General features: G+C 43.5%; 1 protein-coding gene across 1 annotated transcript in view; it reads right to left on the reverse strand.

The window, feature by feature from the left end:
- Positions 1-239: 239 nt before the first annotated feature.
- The window catches only part of LOC306962057 (fatty-acid amide hydrolase 1-like), a gene marked incomplete at both ends in the record, with an annotated part of 31,554 nt that continues 8,394 nt past the window's right edge, over positions 240-23,399 (reverse strand). Inside the window, 12 exons of the mRNA XM_079555087.1 lie at positions 240-365; positions 2,867-3,003; positions 6,087-6,219; positions 9,181-9,280; positions 9,355-9,449; positions 10,905-11,030; positions 11,999-12,123; positions 14,645-14,682; positions 15,187-15,393; positions 16,876-17,009; positions 17,642-17,782; positions 17,849-17,962. Of these exons, the coding sequence (XP_079411213.1) occupies positions 240-365; positions 2,867-3,003; positions 6,087-6,219; positions 9,181-9,280; positions 9,355-9,449; positions 10,905-11,030; positions 11,999-12,123; positions 14,645-14,682; positions 15,187-15,393; positions 16,876-17,009; positions 17,642-17,782; positions 17,849-17,962 (1,476 nt within the window). The remainder of the gene's footprint in view (positions 366-2,866; positions 3,004-6,086; positions 6,220-9,180; positions 9,281-9,354; positions 9,450-10,904; positions 11,031-11,998; positions 12,124-14,644; positions 14,683-15,186; positions 15,394-16,875; positions 17,010-17,641; positions 17,783-17,848; positions 17,963-23,399) is intronic.

The following is a 23,399-nucleotide window of genomic DNA, read 5'->3' on the forward strand; positions in this document are numbered from 1 at the left end:
TGACAAAAACGGTTATATGGCCTATAGGCTGTGACCTTATGGATTTGGGTAAAGCTGAACTTGAGAAAATGCACTCACTTTAAGGCGGGGTTAAGAGATTGTGCTTAACCACGCAAGTTATTACAGTATAGACTCATCGACTATTGTAATTTAAAAGTTTTATCATCAATTAATTTTCAAAGCTTTGTAACTGCATGATATTTGAAAGCAGAAACAGGATGAACTGTTTTGCTGCAGCCTCAGTAATGATCCGCTCTCTGGACGAGCTCCTCCACCTCCTTCATGAAGCGCAGGCACAGTTCGTCCTGCCAGGGCCGAGCCACACACTGCACGGCTACAGGGAGACCCAGGCCTCCTGCCACGGCCTGAGAGAGAGACACACACACACACACACACACACACACACACAGACACACACACACACACACACACACACACACACACACAAATGTTAGGAACAACACTCAGAAGAAACATTAGCTTCTGCTGCCACCTAATGGGCGACCGACACACAACAGCTTCCCTTTTAAGGAGAGAAAATAGAAACCATCAAGGGCGTGCTGGGTCATGGGGAGGGTCGGGACGTTTCCCGGTGGGCCGCGGTGCTTTTGGCCCGTTACAGTGACAGTGGCTTTGTGGTCATCCCGCCTTTGCTCTGCCCGACCCCGTCAGCCCTCTGAAGCTCAGCAGGGAAGGCTGTTTGAATGGGAGACCGTTGGTAACACCAGGAAGCCTGGGCCAATGTAGTGAGTGAGTGGTTGGTGGTCAGAGGGGTCGATGGCGCAGACTGGTTGCCTCGCTTCCGTCAGTCTACCCCAGGGCAGCTGTGGCTACAATAGTAGCTTACCACCACCGAGTATGGAGTGAATGAATAGTGCAATGTAAAGCGTCTTTGAGTGTCCAGAAAAGCGCTATATAAAACTAATGCATTAATTCATTTTATTTAATTAATTTTATATTTTCATTTATTTCGTTAATTTGATTTATTGAATTGAATTTATTACATTTATTTAATTCAATATATATGTTTTAATTAATTTAAATTAGTGGTGGGCCATTATCGGCGTTAACGTGCTGCGTTAACGCGACTCTTATCGGGCGATAAAAAAAATATGGCCGTTAATCTCTTCTCAAAGCTGGGTTGGGAGCTGGGTCTATACTCTGCTATGATGACTTTCACCGTGATATTTTATGCAGGGTTTAAAGTATTCCGGCCTGAGGCCTCTGGCGCAAGCAAAGTGTATCAGACTGCAAATTATTTGTCCGGTTTTTCCGCGCATTTGTGAAAAAGTCGCCTTTCCCGCACTTCTTACGGTCCATGAATGCATCTCACGCGCAGCCTCGCTGTTACGTGATTCATCTGAAACCAAAACAACTGCCACGCGGAGGCTGGAGCTACTTTTGTTATGGATTAAGTTTTGCCAAATGGACGCTATGACCAGACGAGTGAGAATCGGATAAAGAGTCGAAGAGCAGCAGGTTCTACGACTGATCCACAGTGACTTTATTTACTTATTCTGTGAGAACAGTCGGGTTAACGGGGTCGCATCACCCGCGCTAAAATAAGCACTAAAAGCCCCGCACAGCGTCGGACCCGCCCCGCTCCGCGCCTCCTTCTGCAGCCGTGCGCGCGGTGAGACAGGTACGTGTGCACGAGAACGATATGCTGCGACACCCCCCGAGCTGCTGCCGCTGACCCGCTGTAAAAAGGGAAACGTAGCGCCTACATATTGAACAGAGCCTCGCACTGTCACAAATACCCGATTCGAGTCTATTTTTTCCGCAAACGCGCACACAGTGGCGTGAACGCTTTTAAAGCACCGCTAAGAGCACCATTAAAGTCCCGGATCGATAAGGAGTATCGATAAAAGTCCTGGTCTAACGCACCACTTGACTTGAGAAACTCGTTCTCAAAGACTTACTTTTAGACATTTTAATCTAGATTAATCTAGATTAATTTCAGAATTAATCTAGATTAATCTAGATTAAAAAAATTAATCTATGCCCACCTCTAATTTAAATACATATCCATCCATCCATTTTCTTCCGGGGGCCGGGTCGTGGGGGCAGCAGTCTCAGCAGAGATGCCCAAACTTCCCGATCCACACACACCTCCTCCAGCTGTTCTGACCCCGAGGCGACACCAGGCCAGCTCGGAGACATAGTCCCACCAGCGTGTCCTGGGTCTTCCACGAGGCCTTGTCCCACTAGGACATGCCTGGAACACCTCCCGCGGGAGGCGACCAGGAGGCATCCGGAACAGATGCCCGAGCCACCTCAGCTGCTCCTTTCCACATGAAGGAGCAGCGACTCTACTCCGAGCTCCTCCCGGGTAACTGAGCTCCTCACCCGATCTCGGAGGGTGCGCCCAGCCACCCTGCGAAGGAAACTCATTTCGGCCGCTTGTATTCGCGATCTTGTCCTTTCGGTCATGACCCAAATCTCATGACCATAGGTGAGGGTGGGAACGTAGATCGATCGGTAAATCGAGAGCTTTGCCCCGACTCAGCTCCCTCTTCACCACGACAGACCGATACAGCGACCGCATCACTGCTGACGCCGCACCGATCCGTCTGTCCATCTCACGCTCCATCCGTCCCTCACGGAGAACAATATTTATTTATTTATTTATTTCAATTTATTACATTTTATTTTATTTTATTTTATTTTTCCAGATGAAGTACATTCTACAGACTGGGATTATTCTGGATTTCGTTTTGTTCTGTTTAGACCCATAGTTTTGACCTGTTCATCACGTTCATATGAGGAAAGACAGACGTGTGTGTTGGCCATGTTTAAATGAAACCTGAAGGTCGTGTCTCAGTCTTGGTCCAGGTGAAAGTCTTGTGTTTGCTCTCGTTCTTACCTCCTTATAGGAGTAAAACAGGTCCCCTTTGTCTAAAAGAAGGAGTTCGCTCTCGTCTTGTGTCGTCACCGTGGAAACCGGGACCACGCCGGCGCTGAAGTTCAGACCATTGTAGATGGACGCATGTGGAACCACATCTGCAGACAATCCCTTTATTACACTGGGCAGAAGCAGCACTATTATAAACTATTATATACAGGTACTTTAAAGTGGACATGTCCTGCTAAATCCACTTTGATGAGGGAGCAATGTCAAAACATGGTTTAAACCTCAAAGACAGACCTGGGGGAGTTTCACACAATATTCACGCAGTGTTTAGTTAATCCTCAAACACAGCTGTTCAGTTTAGTGGTTTCTTCTTCTACGGCGTCAGCGCCTCGTTCTGTACTTCCTGATGACAAACTGTCCCACACTTTAATGCCCGAATCCAACAATATAAACTGAGCTGTTCTGAAGAGTTTACCACACACTCCTGGAGCTGCTCACCATTAAAAAAAAAAAAAAAAGTTACTCCTAAAGCTGCCAGCAGGAGGAGCTCCAGCTTTTTCTCGTCTTTGTAAGAATTAAATAGTATCAGAGACATATTTTCAAAGCTGAGGCACCAACGTTTTTTAACTTTATTTTTATGCAGCACGTGCTTTTGATGCTTTTAATAGGAAATAAACTTTTTTTTTTCGAAACCACACAGGTATTGTCTAACATAGTGGAGCCCAAAGAGGAACTATTCTGTTTGCCCACCAGAGGGCGACCTACTTCCAGCTTCATGTCTCTCACAGGTATTACTGTTAACCTCTTAACTCCCACCTGAACGGATCCCATTTTCTCCAGTTTGGCTTTACTCCAATGCAAAAGCTTCTGGAAAAAAGTTGTGAAAATAGCAACAGAACTGAGACGAAAACAATGGTGAAAAAGTGACAAAAAAAATGTACAAAAATTTGACGACAAAATGACAAAAAGTGACAAAACATTTACAAAAAAATGACAAAAATGACCAAAAAGTGACAAAAAATTGACGGAAAAATGAAGGAAAAAAATGACAAAAAAGTTACAAAAATGAGTTGAATAGCCCCCCAAAAAATGATGGGAAAAAAAATCCATCCAAAGATCCATTTAGATGAGTTTTGTAGGTCTTAGCTTTCAAATGAGGCGTTACACTGGCCTACAGGATTTGGGTAAAGCTGAACTGGAGAAAATGCTCTCAGTTCAGGCGGGAGTTAAGAGGTTAAAGACGTTCACATGTTGAACTATATTGCTGCAATAGTTGATTTTGTTCAACTAAAACTAGGCTTTTGCCATAGTTAACGTTTATTTTAATGTTGCATTTTATTTGCACATAGAATAAAATGCAAATGCACACCAAAAAAATATTTATTTATTTATTTTTTAATAAACAAATATCTGAACCGAGCATTTTCTCCAGTTTGGTTTTACTCAAATCTAAGCTTCTTGGGGGAAAAAAGCATAAAAACGAGACAAAAATAGAGGATGAAAATGCAACAATAAAGTGACAAAAAAGCGTGAAAAATGTGACGAAAGAGCAACAAAAACGTGACAAAAAAAAGATGTTGAGAAAGAAAAAGTGACGGCAAGAACGTGAGGTAAAAGATCCATAAAGCCATCACAGTTCTACATCTCCATGTCTCCTGATGACACCGGGCCAATGGATGCACTTTTTAACTGCATTTTAGATCAAATTCTGGATGGCAGAAAACTTTCTCCAGCTTAACCAGGACAAAACTGAGGTTTTAGTCATCGGTGCTGAGGCCCAGAGAGACTTTTACCCAAACTGCAGTCACTGTCTTTAATCCTTCCTCACAGGTGAAGAACCTGGGTGTGATCTTTGACTCTGTGATATTCTTAATGTGTGGAATAAACGCCAGCTCAAAGACAGGTTTTTACCATCTAAAGAACATAGCCAGAGTCGCCCCATTCTCTCTCGGGCCAACACGGAGACGCTCATGCATGCTTTTATAACCTGTCGTATCCACTACTGTAATGCCCTGCTTTCTGCTCTTCCCAAAAAGAGGATCTCAGGTTTACAGCAGCTCGAGTCCTGACGAAGACCAGGAGGCGGGACCACATTACACCTGACGAAGACCAGGAGGCCGGACCACATTACACCTGACGAAGACCAGGAGGCGGGACCACATTACACCTGACGAAGACCAGGAGGCGGGACCACATTACACCTGACGAAGACCAGGAGGCGGGACCACATTACACCTGACGAAGACCAGGAGGCAGGACCACATTACACCTGATGAAGACCAGGAGGCGGGACCACATTACACCTGACAAAGACCAGAAGGCGGGACCACATTACACCTGATGAAGACCAGGAGGCGGGACCACATTACACCTGACGAAGACCAGGAGGCGGGACCACATTACACCGGTTTGAGAATCGCTGCATTGGCCCCGTGTGTTTCAGGATCGATTTAAAGTTCTTTTAATGGTTTTTAAATGTCTTAATGGTCTTGGTCCTTCTTATCTCTCAGAACCGCTTTTACCTTACGAACCTTCAAGGCCCCTTCGCTTGAGCTTAGCCTTTAACTGATATTTATTTTTGCTAGGCCTATTTATTATTATTTATCAGCACCTTATAATTAATTGAATTGACATTTAATAGTTATTAATATTTATTTTGTATTTATGTATTTTACCTCTCGGTCTTATTTTTTTATTATCCTATTATATTATTATTTTACTTACGTACTTTTATTTGTTTTAACAATTTGTATGCTCTTCTAGTTTACCTTGAGTGTGTGTTGTGTGCTTGTGTGGTGTGTCTCTGGGGAGGGGGGTGGGGGGAGTGTGAATGCGACAATGTGTCTGTATTTGTGAGAGAATGTTTTTAAATCTGTAAAGCACTTTGTGTTACATGACATGTATGAAAAGCGCTATACAAATAAAATTGATTTGATTTGATTTGATCACTAGAAAAGGCCCCTGGTTAAGGCGGGGTTTAAAAGGCCCCTGGTTAAGGCGGGGTTTAAAAGGCCCCTGGTTAAGGCGTGGTTTAAAAGGCCCCTGGTTAAGGCGGGGTTTAAAAGGCCCCTGGTTAAGGCGGGGTTTAAAAGGCCCCTGGTTAAGGCGGGGTTTAAAAGGCCCCTGGTTAAGGCGTGGTTTAAAAGGCCCCTGGTTAAGGCGGAGTTTAAAGGCCCCTGGTTAAGGCGTGGTTTAAAGGCCCCTGGTTAAGGCGGGGTCTATCGTAACTTACTGTCGAGCTTGACGCTGTTGAGCACACTGAAAGCTGGTCCCAGTGTCGGGCACAGGACGACGTCGATGTCGAGCCGCCTCCACTCCGCGATCGTGTCGTCCACACAGTCCTGAAAACACAGCGTCAGGTCTCGCTTTACACACACGGACACACGTGATCACGCCTGGAAACTTCCTTATTGTAAAATTCCTTTGTTCAGGGGGGGTCACAGTGGGCTGGGGGAGGGACACATCTGTGACGGGACGTTCTCTTGGTCTTATGGCCGATGCACATGAGGGATTTTTAGATGGTACATTGTAAAATGGTCAGAGCCTTTGCGGGTCATTTTGACCCACTGTTACGTTCCAGGCATTTGGATGCAAGGTGACACAAGGGGGCGCCCTTCCAACCTTCTCAGTGTAAATGTGAGTTGACTTTCTTCAGAGACTTTAGGTCAGACATGAGTGACAGTAACATGACGCTAAACACAGTGAGCTCTTTGTTTGCAGTAAAAAGGCTGAGGCCTCATTGCTCTTCAGTCACAGACTGAGAAGTGAAGAAGGAAGTCATGGAGCTTCTGCTTTAGACAGAACTTCAGACTTCTGCTGCATGTAAGAGTCATGTCATGTTCTGAAACTCAAATCTGTAGTAAAAACATATATGTAATATTATTATTACAACTACAAAAAGAAAAATATTTGAAAATCCTGTATCTAATCATTTTATTAATTTTTTTTATTTACTCTCATTCTAAAAAAGAAAACCCAAACAAACCCTAACCATTTGTATCTGCTGTAGGTCATGTTTGTCCCAGTTCCTCTGAGTCGTGGTGGGTCATGGTGGGTCATGGTGGACCATGACAGATGTGGACAGGACTGTGGTAGATCTACTTTTACTTTGGAGAAAATAGTTACTATAGTAACTTCTGTAACATCTGTCCACATCAGTCCTGCTGCACCATGACTCAGAGGAACTGGGACAAACATGACCTGCAGCAGATACAGATGACCTGGATTTGTTTGTTTGTTTTTTTTTAGAATGAGAGTAATTTTTTTTTTTTTTTGATAAGATACATGATTTTCAAATATTTTTCTTTTTGTAGTTGTAATAATAATTTTCCATATATGTTTTTACTACATATTTGAGTTTCAGAATATGATGTGACTCTTACATGCAGCAGAAGTCTGAAGTTCTGTCTAAAGCAGAAGCTCCATGACTTCCTTCTTCACTTCTCAGTCTGTGAATGAGGCCTCAGCCTTTTTACTGGAAACAAAGAGCTCACTGTATTTAGCGTCATGTTACTGTGTTTGTTGTTTGTTTACTTTATTGTCCCCGTAGGGAAATTTGTCCTCTGCATTTAACCCTTCGATGCCGCTGGGGCGACCCGTAAGGAGCAGTGGTCGACGGCAGTGCCGCGGCCGGGGACCCATCTCCATGATGTGGAGCCAGGCTCATGGCGCTAACCGCTGCGCTACCGTGTCGCCCTGTGACTCATGGTGTCTGACCTAAAGTCTCACATTTACACTGAGAAGGTTGGAAGGGCGCCCCCTGGTGTCACCGTGCATCCAAATGCCCGGAACATGACAAGGCAACACGAGGTTAAAGTGTAACACTCCAGGACCAGTGTTGCCACATATTACTTGAAAAAATGTCTGAAGGCTCTCAGTCGTGCAGGAGTTGTCCATCTTCAATGAAGGTTCTTGAGTCTTCTCCTGTACTCAGTAGTTTAAGTTAGGGCTGCTCGATTATTGAAAAAATAATAATCACGATTATTTTTGTCATAATTGAAATCACGATAATTCAAACGATTATTTGTTGCCTTTTAAAAAAAAGTATTTATTTTATTTATACATTTATTAATAAAAAAAACTATGCTGAATATTTTCTGTTTTCTGAACAGTCATAAAAGTACAAATGATTTCAAGTTTGCCTCGATTAAGGAAAGGTCTCTGCTTCACACCTGCCCCCTGCTGGCCAGCCCTCACACCTGCCCCCTGCTGGCCAGCCCTCACACCTGCCCCCTGCTGGCCAGCCCTCACACCTGCGCAAGCAAACTGAGCGGCGCGGCCTGATGACGTCATCACACAGCGCCGTTTGTTTTCATGTCAGGCAAAAGCACGAGCCATGAAATGTGAAGGGAAAATAATCCCAGCACCATGAATGTCACCACCATGTCTGCTTTGCAAAAAAAAAGGAAAAAAAAGAAAGGAAATCAATAAAAAAAAGAAAAAAAAATAATCAAGAAAAATAAAATAATAAAAACAAAAATCAAGAAAAAAAAGGAAAAAAAGAAAGAAAAGAAAATCAAGACAAAAAATTACAAAAAAGAAAAGAAAATCAAGAAAAATAAAATAATTTTAAAAAATGAAGAAAAAAAAGAAGGAAAAAAAAGAAAAGAAAATCAATAGAAAAAAAATAAAAATAAATGAATAATTGAAATTGTAATCGAATTTCGATTAATTGCACAGCCCAAGTTGAAGTCTCGAGCGTTTCGCCTCTTCATCAGTAAACTAAGGTCCAGCTCTGGGTTTTCTGGGCTGCGGGCTGAGCTGAACCTTAGTGCACTGACGAAGCCTTTTGGATGAAGAGGCGAAACAACATACAGACGACGACTCAAGAACTAAAGAAGATTACCTGAAAACATAATCTGATTACGCAACAATCAAGTGTGAAAAATGTGATGAAAGAGCAACAAAAAAGGTGTTCTTTTAAATGTGAGGCAGAAAATCCATGTACAGTTATTTTTGATTTACTTTTCAGAAAAGGAAGTTCCCTGGCCCTGAACAAACACAGTATTAGCGATGTGTAAATGTACCTGTAGAGAGGCCTGCAGCTTCCACAGATCAGCCACAGATCTAAAGACAAAGCTGTTTAAAACAAAACTGACCAAAGAGGAGATTGTGATTATCCTGAAGTGACTCACCCGACTCCACCTAAAATCCGAAAGTCCCGAGCTCTGAGGGGCCACTGCAAACCAACAAGACGCCAATCAGGACATTTCCAACATCAAGACACAAACTCAGGAGAGAAAATAGAAACGTTTGCTCCTCCTTTACAGATTAAAGACTTATTGATTGGTAACTCGCTCCTACACATTTCGCTGAAGGAAACTCACCAGAGGTTTCAGAAGGAAGGCGAGCAGTTTCTTCAACCAAATGGGAAATCTGCACGCCAACACTTGAACTTTGATGGTCGGGTCAAGGGGGCTTCCGCTCCTGTTGAAAAGAATCGTAAAAAAGATTCAACAATGTATTACGTGTGGCCGAGTCTCTTTAAACTGCAGTCTCACAGCTGTTGCAGGAAAGTGGCAGCGCCGTCTGCGAGGACCCCTCTGCTCATCAGCTCCGTCGCCTCGTAGAGTCTCACCGGGCGGTACGGCACCAGCTGCAGACGAGACACGAGTCAGACTGAACCAGAGCAGTGTGTGTGTGGGGGGGGGGTCAGACTGAACCAGAGCAGTGTGTGTGGGGGGGTCAGACTGAACCAGAGCACTGTGTGGGGGGTAGGGATGGGCACCGTTAAACAGTACCGACTTGGAACCGACCGAAAAGCTCCGGTCGGGGGTGGTATCGAAAAAAATAAAATTATTTCGGTGCCAGTTTTCGGTTCTTTTTCTCTCCAGACCCGCATTGAGTCTAGAAAATGCAAGTATGTGCAGATAATGAGCCGCTTCAGCGCAAATGGAGCGAAGAAAAGCTACACCTTATAGCTCTAACTCACAGGCCTCTTCAGACTTCAGTAGTTTAGGAGGATGAATTGGCCTTAAACGTACTAAACTTCTGTAATAGAGATGGTCTGCGTCAGGACTGAGCCAGGTCTAAACCAGGACTAACTCCGGTCGGAAAACCCAGAGCTAAACTAAACCAGTTATAAACCAGTTACATGTGGTGTAAGTAGTAAATACTTTTTCTGGGAGCCACTTAATTGTGCGGACTTTTTTCTCTTTTTCGACTTTGGTCCTGCACACTATCTAGATTGGATGTGCATGTTTTTCCTTTTTAAAGCTAAACCAGTTATAAACCAGGACTGAATGAGAAACTTTAGTTTTTAGGCAAGTTGAAAAGCAAAACCAAGCAGTGACAACAAGAAAGACGTCTCTACCTTTAGCGACAGACCCGGAGGCGGAGCTTATGTGCTGTTGTTACAACTTTACAGCAGCTGCAGAGAGGGGAATATCAGAGATGGTTTATAGAAAAGTGAGCGCTCACTCTGTGTTAGACATTGTTGGTCCAGTTTTGGTAAATGATCAGTGGCAGAGTGAGGCTCACACCATGTGAGGATCTTTGACGTGTGAAGAACAGTGCAGTGAGTTTAGAAAAGTTTATCTGAAAGAAACCGTGTCCTGATGTGGATCTGACTCTGCAGCTCAGGAGGGAATAACGTCCTTTCTCTCTTTTTATCGCTGCTTAAGTGGAAATTCTGCTAAAAACACGAAGTTACAGCGACGCTGCTGCTCCTGTGGAGCCTCTGTTGTGCTGTTTTCTGTCTTTTTCCTGAATGATACTTTTAATACACGTTATTTTTATTGAATTAAAATAACATGGGTATCAAAAAATGTACTGCTAAGGCACCGGAACTGAAAAGCAGGAATCGTTAAAGTACTTGGTACGAAAAAAAACGAACGGTACCCATCCCTAGTGGGGGGTGAGTCAGACCGAACCCAGAGCAGTGTGTGTGGGGGGTGAGTCAGACCGAACCCAGAGCAGTGTGTGTGGGGGGTGAGTCAGACCGAACCCAGAGCAGTGTGTGTGGGGGGTGAGTCAGACCGAACCCAGAGCAGTGTGTGGGGGGTGAGTCAGACTGAACCAGAGCAGTGTGTGTGGGGGTGTTGGGCCGTACTGTGTGTCCGGCTCGCTCCAGTAAAGCTTTGACTTCTCGCACAGCTCGAATCATGGATGGGCTGGTCGGCGTTTGCTCGAGGTGATCGTAGTATCCGATGGTCAGAGGCTTCCTGCTCCTGTAGACCTGGAACAGAAGTCAGAGGAGAACTTCGCAACCATTCGCACGGGATTAGAGCGACCTGGGGACGTCGGTAGAGCTACATTTACACCGGGGGCTCGTCTGATACCAAGGAGATCTTACAGAGACGTCATAATAGATCCGTGCGTTCCAAGTGTAGTTACCGTCACTGCATTCAGGCTTCCAGACGTTTCTAATAGTTGCATCCATGTGTTATCAAAAGTTACCAGCAGAGGGCACTGGAAGCGAGTCAGAAAATACAAAACGGGAGAGGAAAGAAAATATGGCGCGGCCCACAATGTTTTTTTTTTTCATAAAATTTTCTGGCCAAAAGACAAAAAGAAAATTGAGTAAAGCAGCCATGATTTGCAGAGGTGGGAATAAATCACGAAGTCTCAAGAAGTCCAAATTAACTCATCATGGAGTCAAGTCAAGTCGTTAAAGCAGCACTAAGTAACGTGTTTAGCTTAATAAATCCTCCCCGTAGTCCCTGTGGGGGTAATACAAGTGTTAACGGGATGATTGGAGGGTCTTTCATCTGCCCCTGGTGTCTCTGGCCAGAAAACCACAATTGCAACTTTCCCTGCTCCGACCCTGAGCACCAATACACACTAATGGAATCAGGAAGAAGAAGCAAACAGGCTAACTGGCAAAGCTAACTGTGGCTAGCGCCACTTAATCAGTATTTACAGCCAAGTTTGAGTGAAAAAAATGATCTCCATTGTGTAATTGGATGAACAATATCCCTCTGTCCCTTTGTCTTTTCTGTCAGCGTAGGTTTTACTCTCACGGACAGAATTGCAGAATTACCTTAAAAAAAAAAAAGGTACAAATCGAGGGAGTTTTTACCTTCCAAATTACAGACATGGCAGATTCACACGGCAGAAACTCGGGCAAAGATAAATATTACTGACGTCCTCTGAGGTCACTCTCATACATGTTTGTGTTTCAGGTCTGGTCAGTGATGAACAAACCTCTTCGTTAAACGGCAGAGGGGAAACAGTTGGATCCAGAGAAAACATGTCGTCACAAAGTACGGCCTTCATGAACACGGCCAGACTCTCCACATCCCTCGCCATGGGCCCCGCCGCGCTCAGCACTGTCACAACAATCAGAAAACACTAAATAATACGGTTTCCTCAGAAGATATATTTCTAAAGGTGATGAACGAATTAAAAAAAAAGGGATTTTATACCATTCGTTTCGATGTCTCACTATGGGATACTATCACTACGTCTCACAGAAGCCTCATACACTACGCCAGCCGTAAGTGGCTCTTCTCTGGATTGTGTGGCTCAGTCTGAGCGCCAAAAATCGAGTTCCTGCTGGAAAAAGGGTGGTCTTTCCAAGAGACTGACATCTGCCACTTAGAGCTGGCGTAGTGGTATGACGACACACACATAAAAATAATACGGCAGATTTGTGAATCCAATCACTGTCAAAAACATTTGTTAATTTTCTTTTAAGATGTCTTACAAAAACTGTATATCTCCCATAGAGTGGCATTAGTGACCTATTGACTTAATATGAATGTTAACTCATTGACTGCCAGACATTTTCAAATCAGAGAGCTCCCACTGCCAGAGGTTTTTCAGGATTTTGACAGTTTTTTTAAGACCCACAGAAAATGTATGTCTGGGTCTATGTCAACACGAAACCACCAAAAGAAAGATTAAACTCTCTTCTTTCATCTGAAAAAAAAGGTTTGTTTGTACCTCTTTCCATTCTTGTAGAAAATAGGTGAAATCACCCAAAATGCTGTTTTCTGACCAAAAAGCTGAGAAAAAGAAAGAGCAATGCTGCCACCTAGTGACTCAATAAATAACTTGTAGTTCTTTTATTGAGTCACTAGGCAGCAGTATTAAGCAGCACAGCTAAGATTTTAACACCAGACATGCTCAAGGCTTTACTGCAGCTGTTCCCATTGAAAAACCCAATTGACGTCTATAGACGTCACTGGCAGTCTATGAGTTAAAGGAACAGGACACCGTTTTTCCAGACTGAGATCTGTTCTTACCTGAGCTTAGATGAGTTGATGTGTACCTGTCTGGTCTTTACGCGTGCACTCAGTCACGCAAAAAGACCAAAGATGTTATCATTTGGCCTCTCTCAGTATATTCCTATGGCTCAAAACGGGGGTGAAGTTAGAAGCGACCGAGCGGTTCCACGGGCACAAAGACCAGACAGGTACGGATCAACTCGTCTAAGCTCAGGTAAGAACAGATCTCAGTGTGGAAGAACGCTGGCCTGTTCCTTCCATGTCCGTGATCACTCCTAGATTTCTAACTGGATTTTTTTGGATCTAGTTAAAGAGTTTCAAGATGACCAATGACAACGAGGGAGCGTTTCCCATAGTGAGACATCAAAACTAGTGCTATGAATGAGAACCTGGGTTACGAAAGTAACCAGAAGTTTGTGTATGGTCCAAAACCTTTATTATTTGCACCACAATCCGAGCCTGGCTAACTCCATTCTGCTGTGTCAATCGAATCATTTGGAACCGCACAACAGTCTGGGGACCAGGGCCGAAAGGTTCGCATGGATTTTGAGAGATCACAGAACGAGGAGGGACGGCGAGATGATGACACGCTATTCGATATACGGAAGCTTGTAGTTTGACAGCAGCAGACGCGACTCCATCTTTTGATCAAGCTTCAGACCGTGTTCTAAATGGTTTAGCTCGTACAGCGGTAGGGCTGTGCAATTAATCGAAATTCGATTACGATAATTTATTTTTTTCCCCAAAAAAAAAATCAATTTTTTTTTAATTTTTTTTAAAAATAATTTTTGGATTTTTGTCTTTTTTCTGCTGAATTTTTGTCACTTTTTTGCTGGATTTTTGTCACTTTTTTGCTGGATTTTTGTCATTTTTTTTAAATGGATTTTTGTCACTTTTTTGCTGGATTTTTGTCATTTTTTTAATGGATTTTTGTCACGTTTTTTAATGGATTTTTGTCACTTTTTTGCTGGATTTTTGTCTTTTTTCTGCTGGATTTTTGTCTTTTTTTTAATGGATTTTTGTCACGTTTTTTAATGGATTTTTGTCACTTTTTTGCTGGATTTTTGTCTTTTTTCTGCTGGATTTTTGTCTTTTTTTGCTGGATTTTTGTCACTTTTTTGCTGGATTTTGTCATTTTTTTTAATGGATTTTTGTCACTTTTTTGCTGGATTTGTGTCACTTTTTTGCTGGATTTTTGTCTTTTTTCTGCTGGATTTTTGTCACTTTTTTGATGGATTTTTGTCTTTTTTCTGCTGGATTTTTGTCACTTTTTTGATGGATTTTTGTCACCTTTTTGATGGATTTTTTTTAAAGGCAACAAATAATCGTTTGAATAATCGTGATTATTATTTTTTCAATAATCGAGCAGCCCTATACAGCGGGTACGTCATACGTGATCGGATACGATGATACGATAGGTTATGGCGACGTGCAGACACACATGAGAGACATTGTGCCCAATAAACGACGATGGACGATCCTAAAACCCCCCCCGCCCCTACGAGAACATGAATTGGGGGTCCCCAGACAAAACATCACTTGTGATTTGAGTCGGGCGTTAGCCAGGCGACCACAATGGTGTAAATGAAATGGATAATAAAGTGAACTGAAGTCTCCATACCTGTACTTTGCCTATAACAGGTTTTGAATCCTTTGCAACTAAAAAATGGAAAAAATATCGAGTAAAATACAAACGTCTTATAGTTTTCACTTTAACCCCTTAACTCCCACCTGAATCGAGCACATTTTCTCCAGTTTGGCTTTACCCCAATCCAAAAGCTTCTGGAAAAAAGGTGAGAAAATAGTGACAGAACTGAGACGAAAACAATGATGAAGATGTGACAAAAAAGTGACGAAAAAAAGACAAAAAAGACAAAAAATGACAAAAAATGCGACAAAAATTTGACAAAAAAATGACAAAAAATTTATTTAAAAAAATGACAAAAAAGTTACAAAATGAGTTGAATACCCCCCCAAAAAAAAGATGGAAAAAAATGTGATGTGAGGAAAACGATCAATTTACATGAGTTATGCAGATCTTAGCTTTCAAATGAGGCATTACACTGGCCTACAGGATTTGGGCAAAGCTGAACTGGAGAAAATGCGCTCAGTTCAGGCGGGAGTTAAGAGGTTAATCATCCTTTTATTTAAAAAAGAGTTCACCTCAGTCTTCCGGCCGTCGGCTTCAGAGCGCAGATGCCACAGAACGCCGCTGGGACCCGGAGACTCCCCCCAACGTCCGTGCCCACGCCCATCACGGAGCCCCCGCCCCCGATGAGGGCCGCCTCGCCGCCAGAGGAACCTCCACAGGTTTTACCCACGTTAAGGGGATTCACCGTCTGTCCGTATATCGGGTTACTGCATTCGTAACTGTGGAGAGGAACACGTGGATGTTACTGCGACATTTAGGAGGGAAATAACTGCTGTTACTACAGATGCACAGATCCACCTCTGCTCCCAATACGATACTGATACTGGGGGTTTCAGTAGCTGCCGATATCCGATATTAACCGATACCAATGGAGGGTCCCGTCTCCTCCTGTGTCTTTTCTTGCACACATGTTACAGGGCAATTACTATATCTGAGAATAAACTAATACAGCAGCATGACACAGGGATCACTGGACTTTTCTCTTTAAATACCCTCTGGTATGGGGTGTTTTCACCAACGTCAAAATCTGGTTCGGACCCGGAATGCCGCCAATTTAACACGGTGGATTATCACCGACAAAAACTAGTGGTGGGACTCGATAAAAAAATGTAATCCCCTGAAAAAGAGATTCTTAATCTCAGTGGGACTATCCTGGCTAAATAAAGGTCAATAAAATAAAATAAAATAAAATCTAGTTGATTATGGCCTTGGTAATTAATTGCATTTAAAGAGGGGGTATTCTGCTTTTTTCAGTCCCATAGCACCAGTCTGTATCACACTACAATGATGACAAACCTTGGTCTGTGAATGCAGTAAATTAGAATAACTGCCTTGTATAAAATGTCTCTCAAAATGGCTGTAGTGAATGTCTTGAAATAGGCCTCTGTCTCTTTAAGAACCTCTGAGCCTTTCCAACACGCCCCCTCCACACGCTGTCTGTGGCATCAGTGGGGAGGGGGTTCTGCTGAGGAGCAGTGGTTGGTTACTCGACTGGTGACGAAAGCTCGGAGGCGTCTCCAGGAGGTGGGGGCGTTCCTAGGAGGACTCAGGCAAACCTATCCCTAAAATGGCCGCCATCAGAGTTTTTACAGATTACTCAAAAATACGTGAATGTGCCAAGGCAACACTTAAGCCATGTTTTTAATGAGGGAATGACAGAATAACATGATGTAAAGCTTGAAAAAGTAGATTTTGCATAATACCCCCCCTTTAACACACTGACATGTGACTGAGCTGTGGTGACGACGTGTATTTCGTCACTTTTATGAAGTTTGGCTTGTGTATAATCTTATTGTTAAATTATTTTTATCATTAAATGTGCTCCTGTCAATCAACTGTGGTTGCGCATCACTGAGGGTGGGAGCGAGGGGGGGGATTGGCGGTGCAGTGGTTCATGGGATGGCACAGAGCTCCTAATCACCGGTTAGTTAGCTCCAGAGGTCCCTATGCTAAAGTGGCTATGATAGTTAGCATTGAGGCTCCTCCCCCTAACTGACAGCCCGATTCGGAGGCTTCTTATCATGGCGGACGCTGACGCACATCCTGCTAGTTTCGGAAAGGGGCCAGGGACACCCGCAGGAGACAATGCAGCTCCTTTTGATTCTAGAGAGTGAGAAACCTGGGAGCTCGGTTCACTAATACTAATACTAATACTAATACTAATACTAATACTAATACTAATACTAATACACACGTCTTACCTTAATAAAGCCTGCGGAACATTTGTCCTCACGAATGGAATGGCTCCGTTCTTCTTCAGGACTTGGACCAGCACCGCGTCTTCACCGGCCGGCTGCTCCAGACGATTCACCAAACCACAGCTACTGTCCTGGTTCTGCAACGGTTTGGGACAATAATGTTTCACTAATGACTCTGTGACTTTAGATCAACGGTTTCACTGGAGATAATTCATGAGCTATTTCTATCTGGCAATTACTCACATTATGCATTTTTTAGGAGTTTAAAGAGACATAAACCTGTTATTTATGTCAGGATGTGAGATTGCAGCTACACTAAATGATTGTGTGGAGTGTGTAATGCAAGTGCCAGGATGTAGGAGTGTTGAGAAAGGGCCTGGGACAGAGCACACACTCCCACTCTCTGCCCTGAACGTGATAAGGAAAAGCAACTAAACTAGGATTTCACAAAGCGGTTTCGGCTAAACTGTATCACAGAGTGTTCCTGTGACACACCTGGTCAGCTGATTTAAACTGCAAAAGCAGGCCGACAGCGCCATCTGCAGGCCGACTTCTTCAGAACTGTGTCCCAGGTGAAATAAAACACAAAGGTCTGGCTATAAGAACCAAAGTAGCATCATTCTTAGAAAACCCAATGAACCCATTTGGAGTATTTAACAATTTGACTCAGCTGACACAAAACGATGAGCAGGTGAGGATAACATTATTCACGATTAAAACTTGGCTGTTTCCAAAGCGCTCCCTCCTCTCGGTCGCCCTCGTCTCTTACCTTGAGGCACAGGTTTTCCTTCACACTGATGGGAACCCCGTACAGTGGGCCCTTTTTGCAGGAGCTGATGGTTTTGATCTGCTCGAAACAGTCCAGGATGATCCCAGTGCAGCAGTTCAGTTTCCTCTGCTGCTCAAGCGTCTACAAACAACCGCAGTGTTAGTCCGTTTGGTTTCAGGGGAGTCTGGGATGTGGTGAACGTCTGACCTTCTCCATGTAGGCGTAAAGGACCTCTTCTGCCGACAGCGAGCCGTCCTGGAGCTGCTCCGTCAGCTCACACAAGGACAGTCTGAGGATCACAGTGGAGTCCTTCATGGGATGCTGAAAGAGACAGAATGTTAGACTATACAATAATCAAATGTGAATGATACTCCAAACCAGGGGCTGTCTATGTGCGGTATGTCCCACAGATATAAGAGTAGGAGAACCAGGCCTTAGAGAAAGTCAATGTGAACAAGGCCCTGATCTAAACCTATGGCCAGATCAGACACATCTGTGCTCAGCATATTCTGGACCTGCATCTGACAGCTGCAAAGCAAATAAATCTAGGAGAACCAGGTCTGAATAAGGGGAGAATCTGAAAATCTTATTGTTAGCCCTTCCCCCTTGTTAAGGTCTCATTATACTAGTTTAGACGCACAGACGGACGCTAGTGGCCTTTCATACTGTTTGGCAGCTGCGGACTGTCCGTATGGTATACTCATTGTGCCGACGCAGAAAACTGAGCCGCGTGGACTTCGCGCAAAGGGGCGTGTCTGAGAAAATTACAACATTTTTACGCGCGGACCTTGCAGACGCATCAAGTATAATCCAACCTTTAGCCCTTCCTTTGCCCCTTGTTAGCCCTTCCTTTGATCCTCGTTAGCCCCTTGTTAGCCCTTCCCTTGACCCTTGTTAGCTCCTTGTTAGCCCTTCCTTTGCCCCTTGCTAGCCCCTAGTTAGCCCTTCCTTTGACCCTTGTTAGCTCCTTGTTAGCCCTTCCTTTGCCCCTTGCTGGCCCCTTGTTAGCCCTTCCTTTGACCCTTGTTAGCCCTTCCTTTGCCCCTTGCTAGCCCCTTGTTAGCCCTTCCTTTGACCCTTGTTAGCCCTTCCTTTGACCCTTGTTAGCCCCTTGTTAGCCCTTCCCTTGCCCCTTGTTAGCCCTTCCCTTGCCCCTTGTTAGCCCTTCCCTTGCCCCTTGTTAGCCCTTCCCTTGCCCCTTGTTAGCCCTTCCCTTGCCCCTTGTTAGCCCTTCTCTTGCCCCTTGTTAGCCCTTCCCTTGACCCTTGTTAGCCCTTCCTTTGCCCCTTGCTAGCCCCTTGTTAGCCCTTCCTTTGACCCTTGTTAGCCCTTCCTTTGACCCTTGTTAGTCCTTCTCTTGCCCCTTGTTAGCCCTTCCTTTGACCCTTGTCAGCCCCTTGTTAGCCCTTCCTTTGACCCTTGTTAGCCCCTTGTTAGCCCTTCCTTTGATACTTGTTAGCTCCTTGTTAATAAGTGTTTCTTTGAATTTAAGCAATAAAATTGAGGTAAGTGGTTGTATAAGCCTTTTTGAGTTCAAACAGCCATTGATTATTATTTAAAAGAAACACATAAAAGTTGCTTCAAGACAAAGTTATATAATTACTTAGTAATTATCAAATTTCCTCAGACTTTTAAGTTATTTCTAAATATAAAATAAAGGTCTGTTCAAATTATTTTTTCATACATTTTTAAGTTGTTGCTAAGCAAAAAGCTTAATTCAAAGTAAGTATTTTTCTACATTTTTTAAGTTAATAGGAAGCAAAACAAATAGTTTATAGTAATCATTTTTTCCTCCTTTTTTAAGTTAAAATTAATTATAACAAATAACATAACAACAAACTTCTTTTATCAGAAAGCTTTATTACCACCACAAACCACAGTTTATCCGTTGGAAGAATCCTGTAGTCAAAGTTAATATTTCAAGACATACTCAAAATATTGCATTAAGTTCTAGCCAGAAACACACTTTAAACCTTGTACTTTAAAGAGGGGGTATTATGCTTTTTTCAGCCACATAGCACCAGTCTATATCACACTACAATGATGACGAGACCGTCTGTTGGTCTGTAAATGCAGTGAATTAGAATAACTGCCTTGTATAAAATTGCTCTTTCAAAATGGTGGTAGTGAATGTCTTGAAATAGGCCCCTGTCTCTTTAAGAACCTCTGACCCTTTCCGACACGCCCCCTCCACACGCTGTCTGTGGCATCACAACAAACACTACGCTCGTTGTCTCAACTGTATTGAAACTACGATCGGTGCATTTTAATTTTTATTGTTGGAAAGGAGCTACTGTTTATCACTTTGTGAACAATGGCCACACAGGATATTATTTGGAGACAAACCTTCCACACCGGACGCTTGGAAGGGGCTCTTGCCTGAAAAATAACGGCTGTTTGGAGGCTTCTCTTTGCATCTGCCATGCCCTATGGATCTCTAACTATACCCCCATGGACGACACCAGGATCTGCAGGAGCCCATACGATTCAAAGACGGACATTATCTGTGCAGGTGGACAGTGGTTTTTCGAGGTTACCCGTTAGCTTGTTATAATCGACTACAGCTCATTGTTGATGAAAAGTCTGTAATAAACCACAAATGTGTAAAGCCAGGCTCATTGTGTGATCATCGTAAAGGCTGCTTCGAGTAGTTGCTGCTTTATTGACGTTATTTGTGCATAATATGCTGCCTGTTTTCAATGAATGTTGTGAAGGTGAAGGTTGTTAGCTTGTCGCGGCTAATAGTGCCTTAGCTCCGGGAGAAAGCCACTCGGCTATGACCCATTGTAGATGAAATGTGAGCAATAAACTTCCAAATCAACAAGCCAGGCTCCGTGTGTGATCATTGTTAAACGGTTCTTCATGTGTGTGGTGGTTTTATTGACTTTATTTGTGCATATTTCTCGTTTTCACGTGATGACTCGAGGTTTAGCTTAGCATTAGCTTTCTCCGGAGGCTCTGTCCATCATCAAGGCCCAGCGCAGAACCAGACACTGAAATAAGTGTTCTTGTCACCGGTTTTAATCCTGGGTGTTTAGGTAACAGAAACACTGATGTGTGTCTTTGTAAAAGTCTGCTGTGGCTCCGGTTCACAACACATGAAGCTAATCCTCCATGATGACTCTGTTTACATCTTAGGGCTGGACACTGCGGGGAGGGGGTTCTGCTGAGGAGCAGTGGTTGGTTACTCGGCTGGTGACGAAAGGTCGGAGGCGTATCCTGGAGGTCGGAGGCGTTTCCTGAAGGAATCAGGCGTTTTATCCCTAAAATGGCCGCCATCAGAGTTTTTACAGATTACTCGAAAATACGTGAATGTGCTAAGGCAACACTTCAGGCATGTTTTTAATGAGGGAATGACTTAATAACATGATGTAAAGCTTGAAAAAGTCGATTTTGCATAATAGGCCCCCTTTAAAGCAGGGTTTCCCAACCAGGGGTACTTGAAAATAGTGTTAAATAGTGCTATGGTTTACCTGTAGGTTCCTCTGGGCTGGTCTTTAAATGGCGCTATGGTTCACCTGTAGGTTCCTCTGGGCTGGTCCATAAATAGTGCTATGGTTCACCTGTAGGTTCCTCTGGGCTGGTCTTTAAATGGCGCTATGGTTTACCTGTAGGTTCCTCTGGGCTGGTCTTTAAATAGTGCTATGGTTTACCTGCAGGTTCCTCTGGGCTGGTCTTTAAATAGTGCTATGGTTCACCTGTAGGTTCCTCTGGGCTGGTCTTTAAATAGTGCTATGGTTTACCTGCAGGTTCCTCTGGGCTGGTCTTTAAATAGTGCTATGGTTTACCTGTAGGTTCCTCTGGGCTGGTCTTTAAATAGTGCTATGGTTCACCTGTAGGTTCCTCTGGGCTGGTCTTTAAATAGTGCTATGGTTCACCTGTAGGTTCCTCTGGGCTGGTCTTTAAATAGTGCTATGGTTCACCTGTAGGTTCCTCTGGGCTGGTCTTTAAATGGCGCTATGGTTTACCTGTAGGTTCCTCTGGACTGGTCTTTAAATAGCGCTATGGTTCACCTGTAGGTTCCTCTGGGCTGGTCTTTAAATGGCACTATGGTTCACCTGTAGGTTCCTCTGGACTGGTCTTTAAATAGCGCTATGGTTTACCTGTAGGTTCCTCTGGGCTGGTCTTTAAATAGTGCTATGGTTCACCTGTAGGTTCCTCTGGGCTGGTCTTTAAATAGTTCTATGGTTTACCTGTAGGTTCCTCTGGGCTGGTCTTTAAATAGTGCTATGGTTCACCTGTAGGTTCCTCTGGGCTGGTCTTTAAATAGTGCTATGGTTCACCTGTAGGTTCCTCTGGGCTGGTCTTTAAATAGTTCTATGGTTTACCTGTAGGTTCCTCTGGGCTGGTCTTTAAATGGCGCTATGGTTCACCTGTAGGTTCCTCTGGGCTGGTCTTTAAATGGCGGTATGTTTTTTTTCCGCCGTCTACGCAGTAACTCCTAAAGACTTCCCCCGCTCACAAAGACCAGACGGGTATATATTAACTCGGCTAAGGTCAGGTAAGAACATATCTCAGTATGTAAAAACGGTGGCCTATTCCTTTAAGAGCGGGACTTTACCTGCTCAGACTGAAGCATGAGCCCTGACAATGCAATGACTATGCTTTCTGTCACAGGTCAGAGACCACCTGGGTCACTACAGAAGGTTAAAAAACCATGTGCTTTCTTCCGCGACGCCGCATCTGAATTCAGCAGATTGGAATCGTGGATCAGGTTGCCTTCTCATAGAAAATTGTCGTCCTGGCAGTGGCTTGCATCTATCTTCAGGGGTATGGAAGGATCCCTGTGCCAACATCCTCGTTCTATACAGGGGACACAGACTATATTTATTTAGTTTTATCATATTAATTAAAAAGATCAGAACAAATCTCTGTCTCACTCCCTCCCTCATTAAAGAAGTGAACTCACAAACATAGGCCCAATGCCCTAATCTGATATCAATAGCTGATCCAGGCATTTTGACTGTATCAGATCGGATCATCCTCACGTTAATTAACGTTTTTATGAAAATCAGTGGAATTGTACTGTGATGGCACTGTGCCCGTCTTATACTGGCATGACAATAAAAGTCATAAGTGGTGTCTCTTTTTAGTTTACAAGTTCTACAATAGGATGGATAATCACAGAATGTAATAACATTACATTTACATTAGCTACGCTGGTTATTATGGCAATGTTTAATAGTTTTATTACAGAGCATTCAGAAAACTTCAGGCCTCTGGTAAATTCCAATCAGTGATGAAAGGTACAGCCTCTAAATAAGTGTGTGTGGTTCTTTTTCTGTTTTTTTTTTTTTTAATCAAAAAATAATATAATAAACTCCAGCTTTGTAATCATAAGATGTAGAGATAGATGGGTCACAGTGCAGATACACATACCTTAAATACAGAGTGCTATCTGGAGGTGCTCGTATGGCTCCTCGTCCTCAGGTTCTGTGCAGGTGTTTGGTTTGGCAGATGACTTCAGTCCTAACAACAAGGCAGAAGACCCAAGGATGTGATCCTGTAAAGATCTGATCAAACAAGAATTGGAAACATGTAATACAAAAATGGATAAGATACATAAAGCATAACAGGCTTTTGTGGTACATGCCCATCGGGGAGGTATTTATTTTCTTATAACTGATTTACGTTCAGAAACAGCCCTTCCTTAATATCTTTAGCACTCTCAGTAGCTTTAACTATGCACTTGTAGAAACCAGGGAGAGGTTAGCAAAACTCCAAAAGCATGTAGCCATTAGCTTTGTGTTAGCTCTCT

The sequence above is a fragment of the Gobius niger genome (genome assembly GCF_951799975.1).
Source record: "Gobius niger genome assembly, chromosome: 4".
Taxonomy (NCBI): domain Eukaryota; kingdom Metazoa; phylum Chordata; class Actinopteri; order Gobiiformes; family Gobiidae; genus Gobius; species Gobius niger.